Genomic DNA, 16,150 nt, shown 5'->3' on the forward strand with positions numbered 1-16,150 from the left:
GAAGAAGAGAGCAAACTACATAATGACTAATTCTTTCATTACCTGTCTTCATTGAGATGATGACTTAAGAGTGTATTCTTTGTCAGTCTTCAGGGAAAAGGAGCAAGATTTATAACATCACTTGCCCCTGCTTTTTTAAATAACAGTTGGCCCAATTCAAGCAGTTGCTTAATAAATACTTGTAGAATAAATACATTAATTAGTTCCATAGCACCAGTCATATAAATACAAATAATAAATACGCAAAATACAAAGAATGATTCAGCTGAGATGGTCCTAAAATCAAGAGAAGGCTTTGCAGAATTCAGAATTTGTAATGATTATATTGCATTATGGATTGGATATAAAAAGATCAATGTCATAAATTGCACAGCAGTGCCAAGAAAGTAATTTTACTTTCAAATGAGAACTTGAAGGAACAACAAATATCACAGACATCAGGAACAAGATGTTTTTATTTTGTAAAAAGTACACTGCCAACCAAATTTTAATGGTATAAAACTGAACTACCTGAGAAATGAAGTTGATATGTTATCTTATGCAACTAGAATTAATTTATCCAGCTTTTCAGACTTAAAGACAATGAATCAGACTAAATTTTTGAACCAACTGGTGAATAAAGCATTCGCTAAGAATTGCTCCTCTAGAATATAAATAATGCTGAGATTAAAAAAGCTGTATAAAAGACCAAGAGATTAAAGTAAGAATTGTTTTAAATTGGAAAGATATGTAGACAGACACACACACACAGACAGACACACACACACACAAACACACACACACACGCATATATGCCCACTCAGATTTGTTTTCTGCTTACTGCCCATATCTGAGGCATCTAAAAGTCAAAGTGAATAAGAATACTTTTTAAATTAAAAAAGAAATATAAAAGCACTTCACTGTTCCCCAAGTTAGCATTTCATGACACCTCCCTCTTGCCAAACTCAGTAAATATGATATAAACCTGTCTATTAATCAAATAAATGTCTAGAAAGAACTAACTGACCTCAGAAAAAAAATCAAGAGTAGCTGTTAAAGATATAACAACTCATTGTGAGTACCCTTTCCACAAGAGCCTACAAAAGTGAGATTCAATTTAAAAAGGAAAATTGAATATTACCAAAACTATCTACCACCCAAACTTGGCATTTATATTAATCCAATAAAATATCGCAAAAACTACTTTTAGTATTAACTATCATAGAAATCAACAAAACTTTTCATATAAAGACAAATTTCAACTTAAGTCATAAACATACCAACGCTACTCTACAGTTACGGAAAACTGAATCTGCTACCTAAGATTAAGACAAGCAAACAGGAAAGGACGGAACCAAGAATGACAACTAACGATTAAATTCTACAGTTTAAAGTCATATAAAAGAACTGCAAAGTAGTCAATGATCTGAATACCTTTGTTGGAGCAGTATCCATGAAAAGCTATAGAAAAAAAAAAGAGAGAAAAGGGCGTAAAACTTTCATATAAACTAGAGAGTCCAGATGAGATGTACACATTCCACTTCAATATCCTTGAGTTTACAAGGTTACAATCAATTTTGGAAAATGTTTTCAAAAGTAATCCCTGCCTAATATGGAAGTCAATTCTTCTTATAAAACTGGAAATCAAATGACTCACTTTGAAAGCTAAAAATGAAATAGTGGAAAGAAACAATATTTGAAGATTGGTTAGTTCCTGCGAACCAGTCTGTTTGTCTCTAATACAATCTCTTCCACATTTGTCCTCAACAACCCCGCACCTACTTACCTCATTCATAAAGGCGCCTGATCTAGATGAGGCGTGGCTTTGAGATGTTCAGATGGTCTGTCCATGTTTTCATGTCAATTTACAGATCCTTATAACAATTTTAATGTGAAGGATTTACTTAGGTTATAAAAATATTCAGTAGCTAAGATGGAAAGGAAAACAAAATACTGGCTACTAAATTCATTTCTCACAGGGTAATAAAAAATAGATTTAAAGATCTAATTTCTTCTTTATATCCTAGTCCCAACCTTTCCAAGTAACTTGTTTCTCTCTGCTACACATTAAGCATAGAAATGTCCTTTGAAAGGCAATTTGTTTTACAAACAAAAAATCAAAAAAAGACCCTGTCTTCCAATAATATGCACCATCAGTTTCAAATCTTTTGGCTAATCGTCTGTGAAACACTATTTTAAAACATATATGAGACCATTTTTTTAAATTAACCACTCTGAAAATTTATATTCTATCAGTAAATAATTTCATATATGGTTTCATTTTCTACCTCAGGCTCTCCCATGGTAAGGGGGTCTCCCATCTTTAAGAAGACCTCCCCAACAATAAGCTTAGCTGCAATTTAATATTAGGCAATATAAGTCTTCCGTATAATAAAAATACCTAACAATAGCCTCAAGAATCAAGTTAACAGCTTGGGTTTATTCCTCCTTTTATAGGGAATCTTTCTAAAGAGAAACCGTAACATTTCTCCCAAGACAGAAAAGACGATCGCCACGGCGCCAAACCTCCTCCGCTGCTCTGACAAATACTGAGCCAGCCTCATCTGGAGCATTTCTGCCCTGAGCCTGCTCTCAGAAGCAGAGAGAGGAACACACTGCATTTCCACTGTGCTGATTCACTGAACCTTTTGTGCAAGTACACGGGAATGTTTGCTTCTTAGCTTGAAACCCTTCCAGGCGTGATGACTGTGCCTCAGCCTGCCCTTTGTACTCAAGGCTGCTGTCACGCGTGTGACACAAGAGAACACTGATGTAGCCCTGGCCATCAATGGGCATCAAGCCAGGCACTTCATATGCATCCCCTTCACTTCACTCTCGTAACAAATCTGTTGCAGATGAGAGCATCGAGCCTCCAAAAGGTTATTAATAATCCATCTGTGCTCAACCCCAGGATGGGACAGAGACTAGGTTTCCCCAGTGTCCTCATAACTAACAGCTAGCTTAGTTGGCCTCACAGAATTGGCTCTTCAAAAACTCTTCGATTAAAGTTTTTCTTCCCCAATGATTTCAATCGCAATATGATTACTCATATGCTAGTTCCTCAGACCCTCCCAGTGTTATTTTCTCAATTAACACAGAAAACATAAACTCCATGAGAGCAGGGACTGTCTCTGGCAGTACTCTATTTTTAGCACTTGAAGGGGGAAGAAAGCTTGGAAGAGTAGGTATTCATTTGCACAAATTCATTATGCATTTGTTGAATGAATAAAGTATCTGGAAAACTGGGGCTGTTAATGACAGTCAATTTGGAAAACAGCACGAACTGCAGAAGACCTGAATTATGTACTTGGTTTGCTCATTTTTCCCAAATTCAGTAGGTAATTACTCATCTCCTAGCCTAAGTAGCACAGGACTAACTAGGAGATGTCCAATAGATCATTTATGTACAACTGTGAAGCAGCTTTATCTGCTGGCAACAGTAAAAGTCAGGTAGTCATTACTTTGCCAAAAGGAAACTACATCAATGAGGCCCAATTTTATCTCTGGTCCTTGGCTTCTTCAGGGGGCAAAGTGGAAGGTTTTGATCTTCTGAAATTCTTTCCCCTAAAAGCAAAGCATTTGATTTATCAATTCAGTGTTCCTACAGACCATCTCAGAGCTTTCGAGAAATGTCACTTGTGTGCACCAATGCCCTTCTTCCATCCTAAAAATCCAGTGTGGTTTCAGTTCAGCTCTTCCTAACCTTGATAGAAACGGGCAACATTTCTTCCCATTCAAAAGGAGAGAGCAATTACAACTTGCACTGACTGGCAACTCCCTGGCATCAGTACCGTTTCTGCAACACAATTAGTCCACTTTGCCTTCATGTCTGAGCCCAACTATTCTGTATGTCCATTTAAGGAGTGACATTTGAAACTGTCAAATTGTTGCCTGCATGTGGTGTTGGAGTGCCTAAGGAATTAGATTTAAAGCAGATAACATGAACATCAGAAGCGCAGATGTTGAAGAATTAAGCAAGCATAGAAATCAAGAATACAAATTCACATTACAGACAAATTTAAGTGTAAGTAGAGAACCAAGACATAGGCAAGAAGAAAAATGCACACTACATACTACGATAGGCTTCAGTTCTGAAACTGAATTATCTACCATAACACCAAACTCTTGAAGAAAAGACAATTTTTCTCCTTGACTTAGTGCTCTACATAACAGCATTCCTTTTCTATCAAGAAAAATATACTTCCATCACTGCAATGAATATGCATGACTATTTTACATAGTAAGCATGCAATAAATACTTCTTGAATTAATGAATAAATTTTCCCTGTCTAATGTCTGCTGTGAATTTTAAAGATCCTAAAAAGGAAAGAGGGAGGAGAAATGCTGTATTTGTTTAATTTACTTGATGAGTATCCAATACATCACCATTAATCAGTGCTTTAAAATGACAATTCTGACCTCAATTAGTGTTTCTCCAATAAAACTATTTACTGTTATAATACAGTCTTTAAAAGTCAGATCACAGCAGACACTGAAAAACTTATTTTTAAAAAGGTAAATAAATTTAATACAACCACCAAGAACCTTTTAGCCAGTAGCTATTACCAATATTCTTTACTAATCAGAATTTTTCTTTCTTTTTTTTTTTTTTTTTTTGAGACAGGGTTTTATCGTGTCTCTGTTGCCCAGGTTAGAGTGCAGTGGAATGAACACAGGTCACTACAGCCTTGACCTCCCAGGCTCAAGTGATCCTCAAGTGATTCCCACCTCAGCCTCCGGAGTAGGGGTTCTGCCATGTTGGCCAGACTGGTCTTGAACTCCTGGGCTCAAGCAATCTGCCTGCCTTGGCATCCCAAAGTGCTGGGATTATAGGCCACTGCTCCCAGCCCAATCAGAAATTTTAAAAATAAAAATAGTAAAATAAATAGAAGCTCTGCACCAACTATTCCATCTTATAAATTATCAAACATAGATATATGCAGTAATGTTAAAGTCTTTAAGTATTTTTTTTTTTCCTGAGTAAAGGAGGAAGTAAACTGCCATGAATGGAAGTCCCTATTTATGGGATAGGAAAATAGACAAAGTTTCAGACCTCTGACATTAACAAGGTTCAGAGAAAAATGCAGTATTTTTTCCTTGAAAACTCTCCTTAACCTCCCCACTTCCTCAAGTTTCCTAGACTGGTAACAGCTCATTCTGATCTTTACTCAGCATCTTTTTAGCATTAACGCTTACAGTTTACACTGCCTGGTTTTTTTGTTTGTTTGTTTGTTTGAGATGGAGTCTCTCTCTGTCACCCAGGCTGGAATGCAGTGGTTCGATCTCTGCTCACTGCAACCTCCACCTCCCAGGTTCAAGGGATTCTCCTGCCTCAGCCTTCCAAGTAGCTGGGGCTACAGGCGGATGCCGCCATGCCCAGCTAATTTTTGCATTTTTAGTAGAGATGGGGTTTCACCATGTTAGCCAGGCTGGTCTGGAACTCCTGACCTCAGGTGATCTGCCTGCCTTGGCTTCCCAAAGTGCTAAGATTACAGATGTGAGCCACTGCGCTCAGCCTACACTGTCTTTATGACTTTTTATTTTCATGGTGCACTGAAACTGCACTAGGAGTACAGCTCAAGTAAAAAAAAATCCATGTGCACAATGCAAGAACTGAATGAATGGCTGAGTGAGAGGTGGATGCGGTTGGGGTGCAAATTAAACCCTGTAGTCTGCTCCTAGTAAGAGTAAATGCCCAGTATAGTGGTGTGGGCGGCTAGACACTAAATGATAGTGACATATAACAGACGACGATAGAAACAAAAATAGGCATGAAGCATCCTATGTTAAATACACACACATGAAGTATCCTGGGATCTACGGGAATTCAATTTACAGATCAAATAGGTTACAATAAAAATGTCAAAGGACTAAAGTTTTAAAATGATGTATTTAAGGGCAGGCTGGACAGAAGTGACAACATGTATTAATTTTTACAAACCTACTCCACTGTGAAAGAATCCTGTCAATCCAATAATAAGTGTTGGCGAGGATGTAGAATAATTGGTACATTGCTGGGGGGAATGCTAGTGGTGTAGCCTCGCTCTGCAAAAAGAGTCTGACAGTTCCTCAAACATTAAACATGGAGTTACCATATGACCCTGCCATTCTACTCCTAGGTTTGATATCCAAAGGAACTGAAAACGTGTCCATGCAACAACCTGTATATGAATGTTCACAGCAGCATTATTCATAATAGCCAAAAAGTCCACTGAGGAACGGATAAAGTCTATATGTACTCTGGCCTGGCATCGTCACTTCTAGAAATGTACTCTATAGATATAGTCACACATGTACACAGACACATACACTGATGCTACTGTAGCCATTTGCAATAAGGACTGGAAAACTCCCAAATAACCATCTATTTATTACCACTAAATAAATCATGATGCAGCCATACAATGCAACCATCAAAAAATTAATCAGCAGGTGCAGTGGCTCAGGCCTGTAATCTCAGCACTTTGGGAGGCCAAGGCAGATGAATCACGAGGTCAGGAGTTCGAGACCAGCCTGGCCAACATACTGAAACCCCGTCTCTCCTAATAATACAAAAATTAGCTGGGCATGGTGGCATGCGCCTGTATTCCCAGCTACTGGGGAGGCTGAGGCGGGAGAATCGCTTGAAGCCGGGAGGTGGAAGTTGTGGTGAGCTGAGATGGCGCCACTGCACTCCAGCCTGGGTGACAGAGAAAGACTCTGTCTCAAAAAACAAAACAAAACAAAACAAACAAACAAAAAAAAACGAGAGAGGGAGAGAGAGAGAGAGAGAGATCTAATCCTGCTGGTATGGCACAATTTCTAGAAACTTGAATGTGCACAGAAAATTGAAGGATGAAAATCATTACCAAGGGAGGGAGACTCTATAAAACTCATTTAATAATGTTTGGAAGTGTACATGCACTGCTTTTTTTTTTTTTTTTTTGAAACAGAGCCTCTCTCTTTTGCCAGGCACCAGGCTGGAGGGCAGTGACGTGATCTCAGCTCACTGTAACCTCCGCCTCGTGGCTTCAAGCAATTCTCCTGCCTCAGCCTCCCGAGTAGTTGGGACGATAGGTGCGCACCACCACGCCCAGCTAATTTTTGTGTTTTAGTAGAGACGGGGTTTTGCTATGTTGCCCAGGACGGTCTCCATCTCTTGACTTCACCCTCCTCGGCCTCCCAAAGTGCTGGGATTATAGGTGTGAGCCACCACGCCCAGCCATGCACTGCTTTTTAAATTAAGAAAACAATAATGGAGGGAAAAACAGGTTGGGAAGGAAGGGACTAGTTGCCATTTGCTGAGGACAGGCCTCAAGCCTTCCCCCAAAGCCCAATAAAAAGTAATCTGAACACTGCATCTGAATATACTTTAATTGGCCTTGTATATCACACTGCAACAGACTGATTAAGTATCATTTTTCCAGGAAGCCAAGACTATCACTGAGGGACACCTAGAGAAGTCACAAGGAAAGGTGACTATAAACTTTACTTCCCTGGAGCTCCCTTACATTAAAGTTGGACCCTTCCATTATTAGAGTTGGAAATCTGATAGCATTTTTATTTCATATAACGCACCTCTCCTCAGTATTCTGCTTGGTTACATTTTTCTGCAGTTAATTAATTGGTGACTGCCTCACGAAGGCTAGCCACATCACATTTGATCTCCATCAAGGAGAAACATTTATTTACTCCAATGACTTTGCTGTCACAAACCTTCTGACTAAACGTTCATCAACAGGGACTGTCTAAATAGGTTAAAAAACATTTAAATCTATATATAATTTAAATCCCTATGTACTTTTAAATGGTTTTATTCATAAAACCGTATGTACACTGGACTAACTGGTAATTAAAATCAAGTAAGTCTTGTATGCACCAATTCAGAACAATCATTCTAATAAAAAACACTATGAAAATGGAACCATGTGCACAACATGTTGTGTGCTACTCGCACGTGTATGGTAGAGAATATATAGCAAATGTGGTATGCATGCAGGAACTGGGAAGCGTAGTTGCCTCTAGAGAAAGACCCCTGGAAGCTGTAAGACCAACTTTTCTGTATATACTCCTGTGCACCTTTAGAATTGGAGTTCTGTACCATATAAAATGAATTATTTGTCCTAAAATTAAATGCCATTCAACAGAGATCGTTTTAAAAGGTATAAATAATAACAGGCAGAAGCAATGTGTAGACACACCCGCTCCCAGCTCCACCCGTCCTTGGCGAGGCCCTCTCCTCGGAAGTGCACAACGTTGGAAGCACCTGGTTCTCAGCCTCAGCAGGCTTCACCTCCTGCAGCGCCACCACGCACCCAGGCCCCACAGTTAACTGCCAGGTACTGGTACTCAGGGCTACCCCTTCCTCTGCCCACCCTGGCTCCCAAGGGCCACCCACCAAAGCCGACAAACCTGCTCTGCTCTCAGCTTCGTTCCAAATGGACCTTAGTTTCCAGACCGTCCATGAACCTAGAATATTATTTCTCCTTAACATCTGCGTTTGTCCTAACACTCAATGTTCTCGCCACTCCAGCTCACCTGGTTTATCAAAGGCTAAGGGCGGGAAACAGTTTTTAATAACGCCATGCCCCGAGGTTGACACATTCCCCACCACAGAAAGGCTGCCAATTCCCTCAAAACCGTGGACAGCTCTGCTGTTTACACAGCGTTGCCACATACATCATCACATTTAATGCCTTCACACGCGTCACTGTCAATCTCAGCAAACCTAACAGCTGCCAAATTGGATTTATGAGTCTCCAAGAACGATCGAATCAGCACTAACAGAACAGCTATCGAAGGGCTGCTAGGCTACCTGCTCTGGCTGGCAGGGATTTCTCAAGTGACAACCCGGGCATTCGGCTGGCTCGAATGCCATTAACGTGACACCTTCCTTTTCGAGGCCCCGGAGGGGAGAAGACCCCGGGAGGCGCAGACCTGCGGGGGTCGCGCTGGTGGCCAGGGCGCAGGACAACCGGGAGAAGGGCTCGGGCTTCCGCGCCGGGCAGGGAACGCGGCGCCCCGGGGTCCTGGAGGCTACGGAGCAGCGGGGGTACGGCCAACGGCAAAAAGGGGCAGCTCCCGTGCCAGGCGCGTTCAGCGCGCTCGGTGAATCCTCCGGGACTGATTGTGACTCGCGCGAGGGCCAACCGGGCTGGCAACCCCGGGAGGCGGAATCCACAGGCTCTCAGAAGCAGCCCGCGGGGAGGACCTGCAGGTTCGAGGCGCCGGGCTGACGCCCGCAACCAAGAAAGGTGACCCTCGGTTCATCTCGCTGTACCACCGGCTAAAGTTACAGCTCGCAGCCCACGCAACTGGAAACTTGGGGTGGGGGCGCTCCCTGGGAGCCGGGCTCCCAAAGGGGGTGTGGCGGACGCAGCGTTTAGGAGGGTGGGCGCGGAGGCGTTTCGGCCGGCCCCCGGAGGCCCGGGGCAGCCCGGGAGGTGGGCCAGGGCCCCGCGCCGGGTGCGGCCGTCCGGGGCCCTCCGCGCCCGCTGGCCGGCTCACCGGTGATGTCCAGGTACACGTCGTCCTCGGGGTCCAGGCGGCGCGGGTCCTGCGGCGCGGAACTGCGGCTCTTCTTCACGCCCGGCGAGGTCGACGAGCCCCGCCGCGAGCAGGGGGGCGCGGCGGCCCAGGTCGACCGCCGCTCGCTCTTCCGCTTCATGGAGGCGGCCGCGGCCCGTCAGGGGGCCACGACCATGGCCCCGCGCGCCCGCCCGCCCGCGCGCCCGCCGAGGCTCTCGTCAGCCCCGCTCGGGCGCTCGGGGCGGCGGGCGCAGAGCGGCGCTGCGGGGACGGCGGGTGCCGGCGGAGCCCGGCGGGAGGCGGCCGCGCAGGAGCCGGAGGAGGGGCCCGGCCCACGGCGCCTGCCCCGCTCCCTCCCGCCGCCGCCGCCGCCGCGGAACCCGCGCCGCAGCCTTCGCTACAGCGCCTCCTGCCGCGGCCGGCGCCCCCAGCCCGCCCCCAGGTGCCCTCAGCCCGCTAGCGCGGCCGAGGCGACGGGGCTGCCGCTGGCGGCCGGGGCTGCCCGGGGTAACCGTGCGCGCCCCCCGCTGACGCGGACGCGGACGCCGCTGCGGAGGCGCCTGGGCACAGCGGGACGCGGCTCGCGGGGACCCCGGGAGGGCTGCTCCGCGGCGCTTCATTCACAAAAAAGGGCCCACAACCCTCCTCGGGGCCCGCAGACCGAGGCCTCTGATTGGCCAGCAGGGCGTGACGTCACGGAGACGGGGCCTTTCTACAGGCAGGTACTCGGTGACGCCATAAAGAAAACTCTGAGCGGCTCCGCCAATCAGAGATCAAGTGTGCTCGCGACCTTCGCCAGCCCCCCAACTTTTGTTTCTTCGGTATCCTCCGGGTGCCAGCACCCCAGTCCCAGCTGACTTTAGTGAGTCACCAGACCTTTACACATCCCCACCCTAGTAACTTAACTCCGGGTCTTTGGCATATAGAGCTTAAAGTAGTTCTTGGATTTCCTTGTATTTCGCGCCAAGAGAAAGGGACTTTTGCCATGGCTGCCAGCTTGGAAGAGTGTGGCCTGATTACATTACCTGCAGCTATATAGATTTAAGCTAGAGTTGATGTCAGAACTTTAGTAGAACTGTTTAAACAACTACGCTCCATTTATCGACCTATACCCAGCCTTCAAAAAGACCAAGCAAGGGCTTCTTAAGGACTCGATAAAACTTCCGTGGTAGCACAGTATGCCCTAGTGGTCTGCACCTCAGAGTTTCTCATCTCGGAAACCAGCACCGCCTTAACTCAGTAATTTTATACACTCATTGCTGTGTACATCCGAGGTGTCGACAGGTCCAATTATCTTATGAAGTATTGAAGCAAGGGGCAAATTTAGTCCCTGAACTTTTTTATCTGGCACGCTGTAGGGTCATATCCTCTTCTTTTTCTACTGGATTAAAATAATGCTCTATCTTCCTGGAACTTAACCAAAAACTGTCATTTCAGAAGGCCTTTAAACAGTGGTCCGTGGTAGCTTCTAAAAGGGTGAGAAGATTGGAGGGCAGTGTTTAGATTTCCTGGCCCCAAATTCTACAACATCTGTAAGCAATCCCCATTTTTCACCAGCACTTTAACGTTTTATCCTGCAATTCCTCAGTTAACTGCCAGCCTGGGGAAAAGAAAGATGAATTTGAGTAAGGCCCCTTGGAAGCCTCTCAGAAATGCAAATTCTTGTAGAGCACCTCAGGAAGGGGCTCTCTGACTTCTATTGTTGTGGGCTTTTACTTTAAGTACTACAAAATAAGGAAGTAGGGGGGCTGTGCCTGAAGCTAGACATCAGCAACTCTTTAAGCACTTTTTCTTAAGGTTGGTTCCCATGTTGATTGTTCCTCTGTTTCCCCTAAGGAAATCAGTGAAGGCCTTAAATTTAATATGATCTACATGTTTGTAGGGGCAACAAAGAAGCTAGAGACGTGGGAGGCTGTGCAGTGCTGGGCAAATAAATCAGCAGAAACCATAGGGTCACAGTCCTTTGTTTTGACCTGGAGGAGGAGGAGACCTTTGAGACTGACCTAGGGGCTCAGTATTAGAAAACCACCCAGTTTCCCAGACTACCAGGGATTTTAAAGGAGTGGGTCTTGTTTTGAATAGATACTACAAGGGAGTGGTTCGTGCAGCTCCCTAGAAGTACAGAAAAATAAATTCCTCCATGACATTCTGGTCTTTTGAGAGTAACTTGTTTAAATGTTGGGAACCCAGGAGATGGAGGCTGCAGTGAGCTGAGATTGTGCCACCGCACTTTAGCCTAGGTGACAGAGCTAGACTCCATCTCAAAAAAAAAAAAAATTAAAATTGATTGCGTTTCCATTGTCGGCCTCTTGCTGCAGGAGCCATATATTGAAGACCATGTCTGGGAACTTCTACTTTGTAATCGTTGGCCGCCATGGTAATCCAGTTTTTGAAATGGAGTTTTTGCCAGCTGGGAAGTCAGAATCCAAAGATGACCATCGTCATCTGAACCAGTTGATAGCTCATGCTGCTCTCGACCTCATAGATGAGAACATGTGGCTGTCGAACAACATGTACTTGAAAACGGTGGACAAGTTCAACGAGTGGTTTGTGTCAGCATTTGTCACTGCAGGGCATATGAGATTTATTATGCTGCATGACATAAGACAAGAAGATGGAATAAAGAACTTCTTTGCTGACGTTTATGATTTGTATGTAAAGTTTTCAATGAATCCATTTTATGAACCCAATTCTCCTATTCGATCAAGTGCATTTGACAGAAAAGTGCAGTTTCTTGGGAAGAAGCACCTTTTAAGCTGAATGCAGGAAATTCTGAAACAAACGATGTCACCACAATGGTGTATACTTGGGAATGTGTACATTGTAAGTTACTTGATTAAATAGCCTGGAAAACTTTTGTGTAGTCTCAGCTTATCTAAGCCTAATGAAATTCCTTTCATATATTTTTTAAAATTAAAATTAAAGTGTCATAAATACACATAATTATACCATGTAAACATTTTCGTATTTTGCAAGTATAATAATATGCTTTGTATAGTATGAACGGACAAGGTATAGGGCTACACTTTGTAATTATGCAAAAATATCTTCCCTTCTTGGGAACAGGAAGTCTGTGTCCTGAGTGTACACATTAAAGTTTTTTTTTGTTTGTTTGTTTTTTGTTTTGAGACGGAGTTTCACTCTTGTTACCCAGGCTGGAGTGCAATGGCGCGATCTCACCTCACCTCAACCTCCGCCTCCTGGGTTCAGGCAATTCTCCTGCCTCAGCCTCCTGAATAGCTGGGATTACAGGCCCGCGCCACCATGCCCAGCTAATTTTTTTGTATTTTTAGTAGAGACAGGGTTTCACCATGTTGACCAGGATGGTCTCGATCTCTTGACCTCGTGATCCACCCGCCTCGGCCTCCCAAAGTGCTGGGATTACAGGCTTGAGCCACTGCGCCCGGCAGCACATTAAAATTTTAAACCCTATTTATATTTTGATTTTTGTCACGTTTAGATAGGGGCAGAAAACTACTATTTCCGAGCTGACACTTGTTTTGTGTGTGTGGCACTGCTCTTCAACTGTTTGACTCCTCCCCCCTTTGATAAGTTGACCTCTGGGCTCTGAGAATTTGGCCACAGGAAATGTATTTTAGTTTGCCTCCCTGGTTAGTTTGTCGTTCATTACTTGATGACTCATCATAGAATTTTAGGGCTTGAAAGCTCCTTACACAATATTTGGTCCAAGGCTATGTTTTCACAGTGAGGACACGGGGACCCAGATGAGTGGCAGTGACCAGGCTGGGTGGGAACCAAAACTCTGTAGGCTCTGGGTTGTCTTTTCCTGAACTGTGGGGCATAGGGAACAGTTGCATCTGGTTGATTCACAACGTTATAGCAGCATAATGAAAAGAAAAAAAAGGAGGGGTTCTCTAAAATATTCCTATCTTTCCTAGGTAAATTTATCCTGGAATTAAAACAATTATGGAATATTTCCTTATGTATATATTCCAGATAGGTCATATTCTGAAAATGTGAAATCTTTTTTTTTTTTTTTTTAATTTTCCTTTTTTTGCCCAGGCTGGAGTACAATGGTGCAATCTGTGCTCACCGCAACCTCCGTCTCCCAGGTTCAAGCGATTCTCCTGCCTCCGCCTCCCGAGTAGCTGGGATTACAGGCAGGCACCACCACACCTGGCTAATTTTTGTATTTTTAGTACAGATGGGGTTTCTCCATGTTGGTCAGGCTGGTCTCGGACTCCCAACCTGAGGTGATCCGCCCACCTCGACCTCCCAAAGTGTTGAGATTGCAGGCATGAGCCACCGCGCCTGGCTGAAAATGTGAAACCTTACACCAAAATCAGCAGCAACTGATTGATAGACATGTGATGTGAATTTCAAATAATGTAAGTTTCAGAATCCATGAGTTACAGTTTTAATTATGTGAAGATAAATAATTTGTACAATTTCCATAAATTGGTTAATTTCATAAAAGGTTAAATTTGGTAAATGTGGTATATTCCATAAAAGGTTAAATTTCCATAAAACTAGAGGTCTTAGGGGACAGGTATATAGGAAAATGGACACACACTGAAATCTTCACTCTCATGTATAAAAAGAGTTGGTTTTGTTTCATTGGATATCCTGGCAATCCCAACATTAATCTGAAGACGGCTATGTTCCTGCCCCTTAGGATGAAAATCTTTTAGGACCGTAAAAATGGAAGGAAGGACTGTTGAGCTACCACCACATACTGGACACTGCTAGGGGCTTCATACTCATGCCCTGTTGTATGGTATTCTCATTTGAGAGGTCATGGAAGTTACCCTAGGTTGCTAAATGAGTTTGGTTTGGAAAGCCAGGGTACAGAACCACGTGTGATTCAAGTACCAGGAGGCTGGCATCATTTTTCACTGACAGGAGCAGGATCTAAAGGGACCCTGCCTTGCAGGTGGGCTTCTGAAATTGAATAACCTGTATAGTTGTGTAAAATGTCAGAAACTTGGATGAACTTCTTTGGACCTCTGACCAAACCTTAATATTGTAGATTTTTAAAACGATATTTCTGCTGTTAATTTGTTTTTTGGTTATATACACTCCTGCTAAAAGTAAAGTCATGTGTCGCTTAACGATGGGGATGCTTCTAAGAAATGTGTCACTAGGTTATTTCATCATTGTGTAAATATCATAGAGTGCACTTACACAAACCTAGATGGTAGGGTCTACTACATACCTAGGCTGTATGGTAGACCCTATTGCTCCTAGGTTACAACAGGTATAGCATGTTACTCTACTGAATACCGTAGGTGACTGTAACACATGGTAAGTATTCATGTGTTCTAAACATAATCTAAACATAGAAAAGTTACAGCAAAAATATGGTATTAAAACCTTATGGAACTGGCTGGACATGGTGGCTCACGCCTGTAATCCCAGCACTCGGGGGGCCGAGGCAGGCAGATCAACTGAGGTCGGCAGTTTGAGACCAGCCTGACCGACATGGAGAAGCCCCATCTCTACTAAAAATACAAAATGAGCTGGGCAGAGCGGGGCATGCCTGTAATTCACTCTTGTTGCCCAGGCTGGAGTGCAGTGGCAGGATCTCGGCTCACCATAACCTCTGCCTCCCGGGTTCAAGCAATTCTCCTGCCTCAGCCTCCTGAGTAGCTGGGATTACAGCCTGGGCAACGATAGGAAAACTCCATCTCAAACATAATTAATTAATTAATTAATTAAAAAGATGGCTATCACCACCTTATACTAGACGTCAAACTTTGCCTGATTAGAGTGAGCCAACATGATATTATGCTTCCTGGATGGTGCAGTGGCTCATGCCTATGGCCCCAGCACTTTGGAAGGCTGAGGCTGGCGAATCACCTGAAGTCAGAAGTTTCAGACCAACCTGGCCAACATGGGGAAACCTCGTCTCTACTAAAAATATATAAAAAAATTAGGCTGGCGTGGTGGCAGGAGTCTGTAATCTCAGCTACTTGGGAGGCTGAGGCAGGAGAATTGCTTGAACCTGGGAGGCAGAGGTTGCAGTGAGCCACGATTGTGCCCTGCACTCCAGCCTGAGCAACAGAGCGAGGCTCAGTCTAAAAGAAAAAAAAAAAAAAAAAAAAAAAAAAAAAAAGATAAGATGCTTCCTGATACAAGGCAACATAACGTACCCTGGATTACCTATAAAGTTGTATTCTATCCAAAAATGTTTATCCTGAATCGAATCAAGCCTTGAAATCTCACTTCGGCTTACAGGAGATACAGGGGGTGGAAGAACGCATTAAATGACTCATAAGGAAACAATCTGACAAATCTTGAATGTGGGACTTTCTATAAACTGTCTCTTTAACAAGTAAATGTCATGGAAAAAAAATTGTCCAAGTGGGTGAGGGGACCTGTGATGGATTAAAAGAAATTTAAAGCTGGGCGCGGTGGCTCACGCCTGTAATCCCAGCACTTTGGGATGGCGAGGCGGGGGGAATCACAAGGTCAAGAGGTCGAGACCATCCTGGTCAACATAGTGAAACCCCGTCTCTACTAAAAATGCAAAAAATTAGCTGGGCATGGTGGTGCGTGCCTGTAATCCCAGCTACTCAGGAGGTTGAGGCAGGAGAATTGCCTGAACCCAGGAGGCGGAGGTTGTGGTGAGCAGAGATCGCGCCACTCCACTCCAGCCTGGGTAACAAGAGTGAAACTCCGTCTCCAAAAAAAAAAAAGAATA

At 44.0% G+C, this 16,150-nt stretch overlaps 2 protein-coding genes across 11 annotated transcripts in view; one reads left to right on the forward strand and one right to left on the reverse strand.

Moving 5' to 3' along the window:
- CDC14B (cell division cycle 14B) overlaps positions 1-10,105 on the reverse strand; it is a 123,030-nt gene extending 112,925 nt beyond the window's left edge. For 5 of the 9 annotated variants that reach the window (XR_004264991.1, XM_032266375.1, XM_032266376.1 and 2 more), the window contains exon 1: positions 1,414-4,635. Coding sequence is in view for 7 of the 9 variants with exons in the window: in XM_032266375.1 (XP_032122266.1) it covers positions 1,414-1,774 (361 nt within the window). In the remaining 2 variants the exon portion in view is untranslated. Of the gene's footprint in view, positions 1-1,413; positions 4,636-9,465 lie in introns of those variants that run through there. The other 4 variants (XR_004264992.1, XM_032266382.1, XM_032266378.1 and 1 more) reach the window with 2 other exon arrangements.
- LOC116541884 (trafficking protein particle complex subunit 2-like) lies at positions 8,908-12,388 on the forward strand. Of its 2 annotated transcripts, none has more exons than XM_032266386.1 (2): positions 8,908-9,212; positions 11,805-12,388. In XM_032266386.1, exon 2 carries the CDS (start codon positions 11,824-11,826, stop codon positions 12,244-12,246), a length of 423 nt encoding a protein of 140 aa, XP_032122277.1. In that variant the 5' UTR covers positions 8,908-9,212; positions 11,805-11,823; the 3' UTR covers positions 12,247-12,388. The 2 variants fall into 2 exon arrangements, with proteins under 2 accessions (XP_032122277.1, XP_032122276.1); XM_032266385.1 differs by lacking the exon at positions 8,908-9,212 and adding an exon at positions 10,148-10,348.
- Positions 12,389-16,150: the final 3,762 nt, after the last annotated feature.

This window comes from Sapajus apella, unplaced genomic scaffold (assembly GCF_009761245.1).
Source record: "Sapajus apella isolate SASKATOON/1434 unplaced genomic scaffold, GSC_monkey_1.0 scaffold158, whole genome shotgun sequence".
In the NCBI taxonomy this organism is placed as follows: Eukaryota; Metazoa; Chordata; class Mammalia; order Primates; family Cebidae; genus Sapajus; species Sapajus apella.